General features: G+C 36.3%; 1 protein-coding gene across 1 annotated transcript in view; it reads left to right on the top strand.

Moving 5' to 3' along the window:
* The window catches only part of Gyc88E (Guanylyl cyclase at 88E), an 810833-nt gene that overhangs the window by 697006 nt on the left and 101526 nt on the right, over nucleotides 1–12301 (top strand). Inside the window, exon 9 of the mRNA XM_069840815.1 lies at nucleotides 199–343. Within this exon, the coding sequence (XP_069696916.1) occupies nucleotides 199–343 (145 nt within the window). The remainder of the gene's footprint in view (nucleotides 1–198; nucleotides 344–12301) is intronic.

Genomic DNA, 12301 nt, shown 5'->3' with positions numbered 1-12301 from the left:
AATGAAACCTGTTTACAATAAAAAATACAGTTCTGTCGTCTGACTTATGGGACAGTCTGTAGACTTAAAACTCTGCCATGAGCAAAAACTGAACCCACTTCATAGTAAATATCAATATGAACTTTTATAATTCCTATGTTGATCTACCAATACAATCTGTGTTATGTTAAAAAACATGGATCATTTCATTTGTTTCAGATATTGAACCGAACTAACAACATCTTCGAGCTGGTGACAGTTGAGCCTGTCTTAACAGAACGACCCCCTGACAGGAAGAGAGATGTAATCATCCTCAGTGATGAAACAGACGGTCTTCAGGACGACAAAAATCTTAGGCTTAAGGGTATGTGTTATTATTATTATTATTATTATTATTATTATTATTATTATTATTATTATTATTATTATTATTATTATAAGAGAAAGTAGATTTTAGCAACTTAAAATTAAAAATTAAGTACTTCAGAAACCCAATTTAGCGTTTTATAGCATTTTTAATCTTAAAACTTAGCATTTTATAGCGTTTTGGGCTGGAACATTTCTATGCAAAATTTGGTGTTAAGAACTGATACATTTTCCATTTTGTACTCAATTTCGAATTTTGTCGAGGATTTAATAAACTGTGGTATTATACTTAACATGCAGTGCAATTAGTGCATTGAGTGTAATTAGTTACCACTGCCACCGGGTATATACCCATTGCAGTGTGAATAAATACATACATACATGCTTTTAAACAAAAGTTTAACAATTTTGACAGTATTTTGGCACACTTACCGTGATTGCTAATATCTACCATTATGTAATTACTACTATTTTATTATTATATTACTATTTCTTTAAAACAATTAATTCAATAATGTTACAATAACCAGGGGAAGAAACTGACATATTTCAAACTCACTTGTTTAAAAAAATATAAATTTGGAACAATAATACAGAGTGGGCTATGGAAACCTGACAATTTTAAACATACAAAATTAAAAATATAAGATACTTACGTACTTATTTACTTACTTACTCACGTAATTACTTATGGCTTTTAAGAAACCCGGAGGTTCATTGCCTCCCTCACATAAGCCCACCATTGGTCCCTATCCTAAGCAAGATTAATCCAGTCTCTAGCATCATATTCCACCACCCTCAAATCCATTTTTATATTATCTTCCCACCTACGTCTCGGCCTCTCCAAAGGTCTTGTTCCCTTCGGCCTCCCAACTAACATTCCATATGCATTTCTGAATTCGCCCATAAGTGCTACATGCCCTGCCCATCTCAAACGTCTGGTTTAATGTTCTTGTTTATGTCAGGTGAAGAATATAATGCATGCAGTTCTGCGTTGTGCAACTTTCTTCATTCTCTTGTAACTTCATCACTCTTAGCCCCAAATACTTTCCTAAGCATCTTATTCTCAAACATCCTTAACCTATGTCCCTGTCTCAAAGAGACAGTCTAAATTTCACAACCATACGAAATAACCAGTGATATAACTATTATACAAATTCTAACTTCCAGCTTTTTTAAGAGTAGACTGAATGACAAAAGCTTCTCAACAGAATAATAATAGACATCTCCCCCATATTTATTCTGCGCTTAACTTCTTTCTAAGTGTCACTTATATATTATTTTATTACTGTTGCTCCAAGATACTTGAATTTTTCCACCTCTTCAAAGGATAAATTTCCAATTTTTATTCTTTTCATTTCGTACAATATTCTGGTCACGAGACATATACACTACCGGTCAAAAGTTTTCGATCACCTGTAACAACTATGGAGTTGTGGTTAAAACAGGGATTTCGTTTTGAATATTCTATCATATCATAATGCTAGAGAGAGAAAATATTTATTTTGTTGGTCTGTTTGGTTTTTCCGATGTGTTTGTACATTGAAATAAAGTATATAGTTGTTTTCATAGCTGTTCGAAAACCTTTTATCAGTAGTGTATATATTTATATATATATATATATATATATATATATATATATATATATATATATATAAAGGGTGTTTAAAAAATACGGGGCATAATTTCAGGTATGTATTTCCCACATGTAGACAATCAAAATAATTCATTACGACATGTGTCCGGAAATGCTTCATTTCCGAATTATGGCCTTCACAACATTGAAATTCACCGGAACGTTTTTCTTTCCGCAGGTCGTTGCCGTCAAAGGAGACATTAAGAGGGCACTCTGACAGTTCATTCCGAGGCGAAGGTTACATTCAGTGTTGTGTAGGCGTTAGACTGTGCGACATGTATTCAAATCAAGAACTGGCAGAGATACACTTCATGTACGGTAAGGCGGACGGCAATGCTGCGCTGGCTCGTCGTTTGTACCAGGAGAGGCACCCACAGCGACAATGTCCAGATCGGAAGACATTTGTACGTCTCCATTACCGTCTGTGCGAGTATGGAAAATTTAACTCCCCTGGTTTGGGAAGGGTACGACCAAGATCTACAACTCCAGAAGTACAGGAGGAGATTCTGGAGGCTGTGAACATGACTCCTTCCATCAGCACACGAAGGGTAGCGTTGCAAGTCAATGTTCCTCATACGACTGTCTGGAGACTGTTGAAAGAGTAGTCTATCAATTGTAGCCTTATAATTTGCAACGTGTACAGGCCCTGTCACCAGCAGATTACCCTGCACGAGTTAGGTTCTGTCAGTGGTTCTTGCAGCAGTGTGGTGTAAATCCGAACTTTCCTGCCTTAGTATTATTTACAGATGAAGCACAGTTCACACGAGATGGCATAACAAATTTCCACAATCAGCATGTATGGGCGTATGAAAACCTACGTGCAACTGTTCCATCTCATCACCAGGTGCGCTTCTCCCTCAACATGTGGGCTGGTATCATTGGGGATCGATTAGTTGTAAACAGACTTACGGGGCAGGCGTACACAAACTTCCTGGAAAACACCATACCTCATGTTTTAGAAGACACTCCACTGATCAATCGTCAACACATTCACTTCTTGCATGATGGCGCTCTTTCACACTTCAGTCGTACGGCTCGCCGGTACTTAGATCGAAGGTTTCCTGATCGATGGATAGGTAGAGGTGGCCCAATTGCTTGGCCTCCACGCTCACCTGATCTGACCCCTCTCGATTTCTACTTGTGGGGCCATTTAAAATCATTGGTTTATTCGTCTCCGGTGCCTGATTTGGAATCCCTTCGGAATCGAATTGTGGCATGTTCTGAGGACATACGCAATACTCCTGGAGTTTGGGATCGTGTTCGCAGGTCAATGAGACATCGATGTGAGGTGTGTATTCAAGCAGGAGGTGGACATTTTGAACATCTTCTGTAATGACAACGACCTGCGGAAAGAAAAACGTTCCGGTGAATTTCAATGTTGTGAAGGCCATAACTCGGAAATGAAGCATTTCCGGACACATGTTGTAATGAACTATTTTGATTGTCTACATGTGGGAAATACATACCTGAAATTATGCCCCGTATTTTTGAAACACCCTGTATGTATATATATATATATATATTGTGTATATTATACAGAGTGTTTCCGAGGTGGTGTTACAAACTTTCAGGGATGATGGCGAAGGGCATATATATCAATTTGAGATAGGGAACCATTGTCCGGAAATGACTGAGTCGAAAGTTATAAGCAAAAATAGTTGTGTGGAAATGGAATTGTAATTTGGCACCAACTTAACTTTTGGAACAGTCGTGGAAAAATGACATGGACCGGATATCTCCTACATGGGTACTTGGCCCGATACAATCTGTTAGCTTGTCTACTGTTCCCATTGGCTCATCCGTATTCGATAATCAGGTCTGCATATTCCGCTCTCGTGTACTTCCCCATTTCACTAGGACTGATCGACTGGACACGGCAACTTGTACACATACACTGCTCTCTACAGACGTGCATATCAGGACCGACCATGTCCGTTACACATTACGCTATCTGCATTGCTTTAGTGTAGTTTCCTGTCCCCATCCCTCAGACAGCGCACCGAATGGAATACTGTAAGTAGAGAACGTAAACAACGTCAGATGAATACAGTATGTGTAAGATGTACAGACAAATACACATAAATAAGGTGTATAGAGGAATAAAATTTGATTTCCACAGAACTATTTTTGTTTGTAAATTTCGACTCGGTCATTTCCGGTCCAGGGTTCCTTATCTCAAATTCATACATGTGCCCTTCGCCATCATCCCTGAAAGTCTGTAATACCACTACGGAAACACCCTGTATACTTTGTCTTTTCGAGATTTACTTCCAAACCTGTCTCTTTACTTTCTTAAATAAAATTTCCGTTTTTCCCTTAATAGCTTGTGGATTTTCTTCTAACATTTTACGTCATTCGCATAAGCAAGCAGCTGATTAAGTGCTACACAGTCAGCATTTAATGTTATTGTCACTCAGTTACTTTCATTCATGCCACTACCTTCGTTTCTGGAGCCACTGTTATTATCATTCAAATTAATTATTATTCTATCGTGATCATCATGATCTCTAGTGCAATACTCCAACTCCTTTTCCATATGGCCGATACACTTTTTCTAATAGTCACTACCAATTTCACCAGCACACACACAGAGGGTCTCGCACACGCTTGCATTCAAGGATGGGGTTACGTTTCATTTTCCGGGCTGTTTTTTAATTGTGCCCACATGAGCTCAGTCGTGTTAAAGACGCAATGATATGGCGGAAGTTGTAAAACCTGATCCCATAAGTAGTAATCTGTTTATCAACAGATTTCTTCTCTATATTCAGCGTTTCAATTGGACCAAAACTTCTTTAACAGAAAGTGGATCTGGTATTTCAATGTTGTGGTCAAGCATAAAATTTATAATTTCTTGTTGTCGGAAAGACATGTGTGCAATTTTGAATTTCAACCTAGAATGACAACTTGATAACTGGCGTTGTCTATGGCAATAACACATTTTCTCTCTTGGTGCAATTTTTCTGTAGATGATTCTCGAACCAGTTTTCAAATACATTAGCTGTCGCATCATCGTGACTATTTGCTCTTGCATGACCAATGTTTCCTGGCGACAGAAACAAAATTGGTACCCATCCTTCTTGGCTCCCAGCATGCAGAATCATAATTCGCTTACACTAGATGGGGGAACTTTTAGAGCACATCTGCAAGTACCATCATCCCAGCCTTTTGACACCACGTCATGGCTAACAACTACGTTTCATCTAGAAAAATAACTAGATACCCACAAGATCTAAAATAATTGATTTGTCTTAAGAATCCGTAACGTTATGTCAAATTCTTGAAGATTGCATTATTACTCTCCTCCTATTGAGAGCTCTCGTAACGTCGTTTTGCTACACTGGAAATCAAATTGTTTTCTGAAATGATCCAGTTGGTCCTTCAAAGTTGAAAAGTTAGGAGTGTCCCTCTTGAATACAGTGCATGAATTTCCCTGCGGATTACGTCACTAGTGAAATTGTCTCTCTTTTCGAATTTTTTCTCTTGCTTATTGATTTCACTGGAGTTCGAACAGCACGTTTAATTATTTTACTGACCGCCTCCTTAATCAGCCTAGTGTTCTAGCTGTTTCCTGTATTGGCCTACAGTTATATTTTGAAGTATTTTAAGTGTTTTTTTCACATTAACTTGTATTTTGCAGTTTTACTTGCATACGTTTAGGAGTAAGCAGCCAGGATTATTATATAATATAGCTAAATAACATATCCCAGCTATAAAAATTAATTATTAGAAAAAACCGAGAGATATTGCACCCGAAATAGTACTAAGGTTCCCATATTCACCCGACTTCCCCTAAATTTCTATTGATCCCCATAATGTGTTATATGTCTGGAGTAGCCCTACCTAATTCTTTTATTTACAAGTGTTTCTATAAACATCTAAAAGTAAAATACCTTTTGAATAAGCTGTCACATAATTCATATTTCTTTTGGGAGAACCATTAAAAGAACACGCATATAAAATTAAAAAATACGGTGCTATTACCTCTACAGTTTAAGTCACAGTGCTAATTTTTCCGTAACCTTTCAAAATGACACTGAAAACAGTATTTTTAAGCAGTTACGTGAATACCGATAAGCTTGGTTCAGTACTAAGGTGTCATCTTGGTAGTCGACGGACACATTCTCAAGCCGGTTCTGTCGCGCTTATAATTTCTAAACTACACTACATATTCTAATTAAGTAAATGGCGATCGACAAACGAAGGAGTAATGTATCCAACGTGACCATGAGTTGAAGAGGGTAACGTCATCTAGTGATATAGCGGAAAGGGGAAAGTTGAGCCACGAATTGAAGAGGTCCAGAGGCAATGTAACTCGAAAATGCAAAGCGATAGAATTTCGTAGTTATATCAAACGATTCGTAACGAACCAGACTACAATCTCAATTGAGCAAAAATGAACAGTCGACAAGTTAAATTGGAAAAATTCGAGAGTGTAGTTAAGTGAAGAAAGAAAATTCACAATGTCGAGGCATATACAGCACAAATGGGAGCAGAAGTATAAGCAACGGGTAGCAAACAATGGAGCACGATAGTTATATAGCAACCCACATGTTCACTCGCAATGAATATAAGATGGCGACTTGTTGTAAATAAAATTATACTTGATTAGGCCTATTAAATATGAGCACATTTTCTCATTCTTTTATCTTGTATTCAGCTACCAACCTGAGAGACGGTATTCACGCATCAGACTTACGGATATGTCCTCAATACAGTCTATCCTACTTTTTTTGCAAATGAGGGATAATATTTATGAACTATTTTTTTGCGCTGAAATGTACGGTAAAAGCAGTTTTCCTATAACACTCTCAGATTAAAAAATATCGTCATAAACATGAAGACACTACCCTATATTATAATAATTATGAATCTAAGTGCATAGCTTAGTAGAAATATTGTCTGATTCAATATTCTTTTAAAATGTCAGGTTTAGGTGTTATAAATGTGCCAAATCATATTTTGAGCTGAGCTTAACGGGCGTGCTTTTGCATTAATTTATAAGTTAAATATATTTCTCCAGTTGGCGGTTATATAAATAGTAATGTTTGCATGGGATTTACTTTAGTAATAAATTTAGTTGAGCTGGGTGTTTTATTCTTTGACGAAGTGCTTATTCCATGTCATGTTTTAATCTTTTGTGTCTATAATTAGTGTTATGGTGCTTCATTCAGCAATGAAGTGCCAGTGATTTGAAAAGCTCTCGTCAGTTTGTCAATTCTGCTGACAATTTTCTTGCATATGAAAGGAGAATACAATAAAATTAAACAAATTATAACACTAATACAAAGGGCTACATTTGGTAACAGGGCATGAGGCTCCTCATTTTGTTGTGTATGTTTTGCATCTACTGTAGTCTTAGAGAACAGTAAAAAACGAATGAAAATTGCTAATGTCATTTGCAGTTTAGACTAGTGGTTCTCAAACTGGGGGTCGTCTAAAGAGCAGAAAGAAATCGAGAGCTGATTTACAAAATAAATCAAAAAGCGTCTTATTAATATGGAATTATTGTGCATTCAGAACCATCAACAACACAACTTTCAAATGACTTTTAAGGAACCCGCATGTCCATTGCCGGCCTCACATAAGCATGCCATCGGTCCCTATCCTGTGTAAGATTAATCCAGTCTCTATCATCATATTCTACCTCCCTTAAATCCATTTTAATGATTAACCTCCTATCTACGTCTCGGCCTCTCCAAAGGTCTTCTTTCCTCCGGCTTCTCAACTAAAACACTAGATGCATTTCTGGATTCACACATGCTATATGCCCTCCACATCTCAAACATATGCATTTAATGTTCCTAATTATATCCGGTGAAGAATACAATGCGTGTAACCTTCTCCAGTCTCCTGTAACTTCATCCCTCTTACCACCAAATACTTTCCTAAGAACCTTATTCTCACACACCCTCAATCTCTGTTCCTCTCTCAAAATGAGAGTACAAGTTTCACAACCATACAGAAGAACCGGTAATTTAACTTTTATTAATTTTTCAGATTTTTGACAGCAGACTAGATGACAAAATATTCTCAACCGAATACTATCAAGCATTTCCCATATTTATTCTGCGCTAAATTCCCTCTCGAGTGTTATTTATATCTGTTAATGTTGCTCCAAGACATTTCAATTTTTCCACCTCTTCGAAGGATAAATCTCCAATTTTTATATTTACATTTCGTAGAATATTCTGGTCAAGAGACTTAATCATATACTTCGTCTTTTCGGGATTTACTTCCAAACCAATAGCTTTATTTCCTTCAAGTAAAATTTCCGTGTTTTCCGTAATCCATTGTGGATATTTTCTTAACATATTCACGTCATTTGCATAGACAATAATCTGATTTATCCCGTTCAATTCCAAACCCTCTCTGCTATCCTGAGCTTCCTTAATGGCATATTCTAGAGCGAAGTTAAAAAGTAAAGGTGATTAGTGCGTCTCCTTCCTTTAGCCCGCAGTGAAATGGAAAAGCATCAGACAGAAGCTAGTCTATACGGACTCTGCTGTAAGTTTCATTGAAACACATCTTAATTAATTGAACTAGTTTCTTGGGAATATCAAACTCAATAAGAATATCATATAAAACTTCTCTCCTACCCACTCATATGCCTTTTTGAAATCTATGAATATCTGATGTACTGTACCCTTATACTCTCATCTTTTCTCCATTATCTGTCGAATACAAAAGATCTGATCAATAGTCGATCTTTTACGCCTAAAATCACACTGATGATCTCCAATAATTTGGTCTACATATGGAGTTAATCTTCTGAAAAGAATATTGCACAAATTTTTGTACGACCTCAACAAAAGTGATATTCTACGAAAGTTACTACAGTTAGTCTTGTTTCCCTTTTTAAAAATAGGTACAATTATGGACTCCTTCCATCGTTCTGGTACAATTTCCTTTTCCCAAATAGCAAGTAGAAGATTATAAATTTCTCTAGATAATGCGCTTCCACTCTTTTGTATTAATTCTGCTGGAATTTGATCACTATCTGGACACTTGTACTTTTATCAGATTTTCTATCGTAATTTCGACTTCAGAAAGTGTGGGTTCGGGTATAAATAGCTTAACAGATTGTATTTCAATTTCGTCCCGATTATTTCTATTTGGTCTATGTACATTTAGCAGGCTACTTGCCCAAAATAGTTCTTCCGTCTGTTCATCATTGAATGAGGGTCTGCAAGCAAATCACCATTCTCATCCTTGATCACATTTACCCTTGTCTTAAATCCGTTCTTATTCTTACTATTTGTATCTACCTCATTCGGTTTTTACTCCAACTATTCTCTCTTTTCTTTCCTAAGTGTGTGACATGCTTCTCGTCTTTCATTGAAATAATTATCTCTATTCTCCTCAACTGGATACTGTAAGAATTTCAATTTTGCCTGTTTCTTTCTTTCTACTACCACGCAACAATCTTCTTCAAACCACGGTTTCTTTTTCTTCGTTTCATAATAACTATCCCCTGTTCAGCTGTAATTTTGATATTATCTCTGATATTTTCCCACACGTTATTAACATCTAACTCTTTCTCAATTTTGTCGGAGCTTTCTAAAGTGATAAACCTATTTGAAATTTAGACATGATAATATTGCTTAGCTTCCTCGCCCTTTAATTTCAGGATATTGAATCTACTAATATTAGCTTGTTGCTCTACTAGCTTGGCTAATGATAGTCTTTGTTTTAATTCTCCAATTACCAAATAATGGTCGGAATTACAGTATGTCTCCCTGAAAGTTCGAATATCTAGTATACTAGTACGTCTCCGTTTATCTATCAAGATGTGATCTATTTGGTTGTGTGTCAATCCATCTGCAGAAGTCCAAATATATTTATGTATATCCTAATAGGGAAATGTTGTACTTTTCACAATTAAATTTTTTGATATGGCAAAGTTTATTAAACTAATTCCAATGTCATTACTAGTTACGTGTAGACTCTCATTTCCAATAATCGCTTTAAAATAATCGTCCCGTCAAAAGATTGCCCCCTTAATGTTAAATTCATATTCACTAACCATAAATATGTTCATGTGAATCTTAATATATCAGTTATAATTGGAGCTATTGGCGGGTTAAATCAAATTTCAATCCGAAAAATATTGTGTTAAAATCCCCCAATAAAATTTTAATGTGTTATCTAGATAAATGATCAAAAATGTGATCCTATTCCTCATAGAAGCTATTTTTATATGGTCGTCTTTCTCTTCTGTAGGGGTGTGAGCATTTATAACTATGATATCGCACCATCTACACTTAAGTACTAAAAAGATAACTAGTCGCTGATAAATTCGACCTTTTTACTGCTGATTTTATTCTTTTATGAAACGAGAATCCTGTTCCTAATTGGGGATCATTGTTTCCTTCCCCATAATACAACAAATCATCTCCTGTTTGAGATATGCCATTCCCATCTAACCTAACCTCCTGTACTCCCACAAAGTCTATTCTATATTGAGCTAGTTCTTTTGCTATTAATGTTACCCCTCCTTTTCTATAAAGCCAAGTTACGTTCTACGTACCAAATCTTATAACCTTATTCCTTTGCTGTGGTCGTGCCAGAGAATCAGTCCCATTCCGAGGCTTATTGTAAGGTTTCGTAACAAGCTTTTTTTTTTTTTTACGATGATGGGTTGTTAGCCTTTCATACAACCTCCAAGCTGGAGGACCACCCCTTACAGGCTGCTTATTCAATATATTTGCAGATAACCTCCATATCTGGAGGCCATCTCTTCTATCCGCAACTTGAGGATGCGCCATGCCGTGGTGATAGGGGCCCACAATTCATAGAATAATATTTTACATAAGAATAAAAAGAATCAGTAGTTATATCTACACTAAAGTTAAAACAAGTTTTACTACTGCCACAAGTGTGCATATTTTTCATAAAGTAGCTCTCAAATCTGGACTCTGTGATATAAGTTTACTGAGATTTCTCGTCTATATTTAGATGAGAGTCATAGATGAGAAGTTTACTGAGATTTCTCGTCTATATTTAGATGAGAGTCATAGATAGAAATTTATTTTGCATTAATATAAGGTTGCAAATGTTATAAAAATTTAAGAGCTTCTTTGCAGGTTCAACGGATTCTTGCATTCTTTTGATCCACAACTAGTTTACATTCTGCGATAAAACTTAGTTTTATCATTCCATTAGTAGGTATGTACATATTTAAGTAAAATTCCTCTTGACTATTTTTTAAGTCCAGATGAACGCAACTGTCTGATAATAGATTTAGTATCCAACTGTGACTTTCGTATTGTTTTAAGTGTCTTTCGCAAAATACTCAGAAAGTTGCCGCTTTGAATTGTGCAAACTTAACTGCATGTTTGGAAAAACAAACTCAGTAGTTATTTGTCTTATACTTAACTAAATTTTTCCAAGAGTTCTTCAATGTATTTATTTATTTACATTGCTAGTGAACAAACACCCGGTGACAGTGGTAACTTAATTACACACAACAAAAATTATACACGCACTTACAAATGGCTTTTAAGGAACCCGAAGGTTCATTGCCGCCCTCACATAAGCCCGCCATCAGTCCCTATCCTGTGCAACATTAATCCAGTCTCTATCATCATATCCCACCTCCCTCAAATCCATTTTAATATTATCCTCCCATCTACGTCTCGACCTCCCCAAAGGTCTTTTTCCCTCCGGTCTCCCAACTAACACTCTATATGCATTTCTGGATTCGCCCATACGTGCTACATGCCCTGCCCATTTCAAGCGCCTGGATTAAATGTTCTAATTATGTCAGGTGAAGAATACAATGCGTGCAGTTCTGCGTTGTGTAACTTTCTCCATTATTCCGTAATTTCATCCCTCTTAGCTCCAAATATTTTCCTAAGAAACGTATTCTCAAACAACCTTAATCTCTGTTCATCTCTCAAAACGAGAGTCCAAGTTTCACAACCATACAGAACAACCCGGTAATGTAACTGTTTTATAAATTCTAACTTTGAGATTTTTTGACAGAAGACTAGATGACAAAAGCTTCTCAATCGAATAATAACACGCATTTCCCATATTTATTCTGCGTTTAATTTCCTCCCCAGTGTCATTTATATTTGTAACTGTTGCCCCAAGATATTTGAATTTTTCCCCTCTTCGAAGGATAAATCTTCAATTTTTATGTTTCCATTTCATACAATATTCTGGTTACGAGACATAATCATATACTTTATCTTTTCGGGATTTACTTCCAAATATATCGCTTTATTTATATTTTTAGTTGGTTATTTAACGACGCCGTATCAACTACGAGGTTATTCAGCGTCGATGAGATTGGTGATAGCGAGATGGAATTTGGGG

Source organism: Periplaneta americana, chromosome 12, assembly GCF_040183065.1.
Source record: "Periplaneta americana isolate PAMFEO1 chromosome 12, P.americana_PAMFEO1_priV1, whole genome shotgun sequence".
Taxonomy (NCBI): Eukaryota; Metazoa; Arthropoda; class Insecta; order Blattodea; family Blattidae; genus Periplaneta; species Periplaneta americana.
The sequence above is the reverse complement of the archived record's forward strand: the minus strand, read 5'-3'. Positions and strand labels throughout refer to the sequence as shown.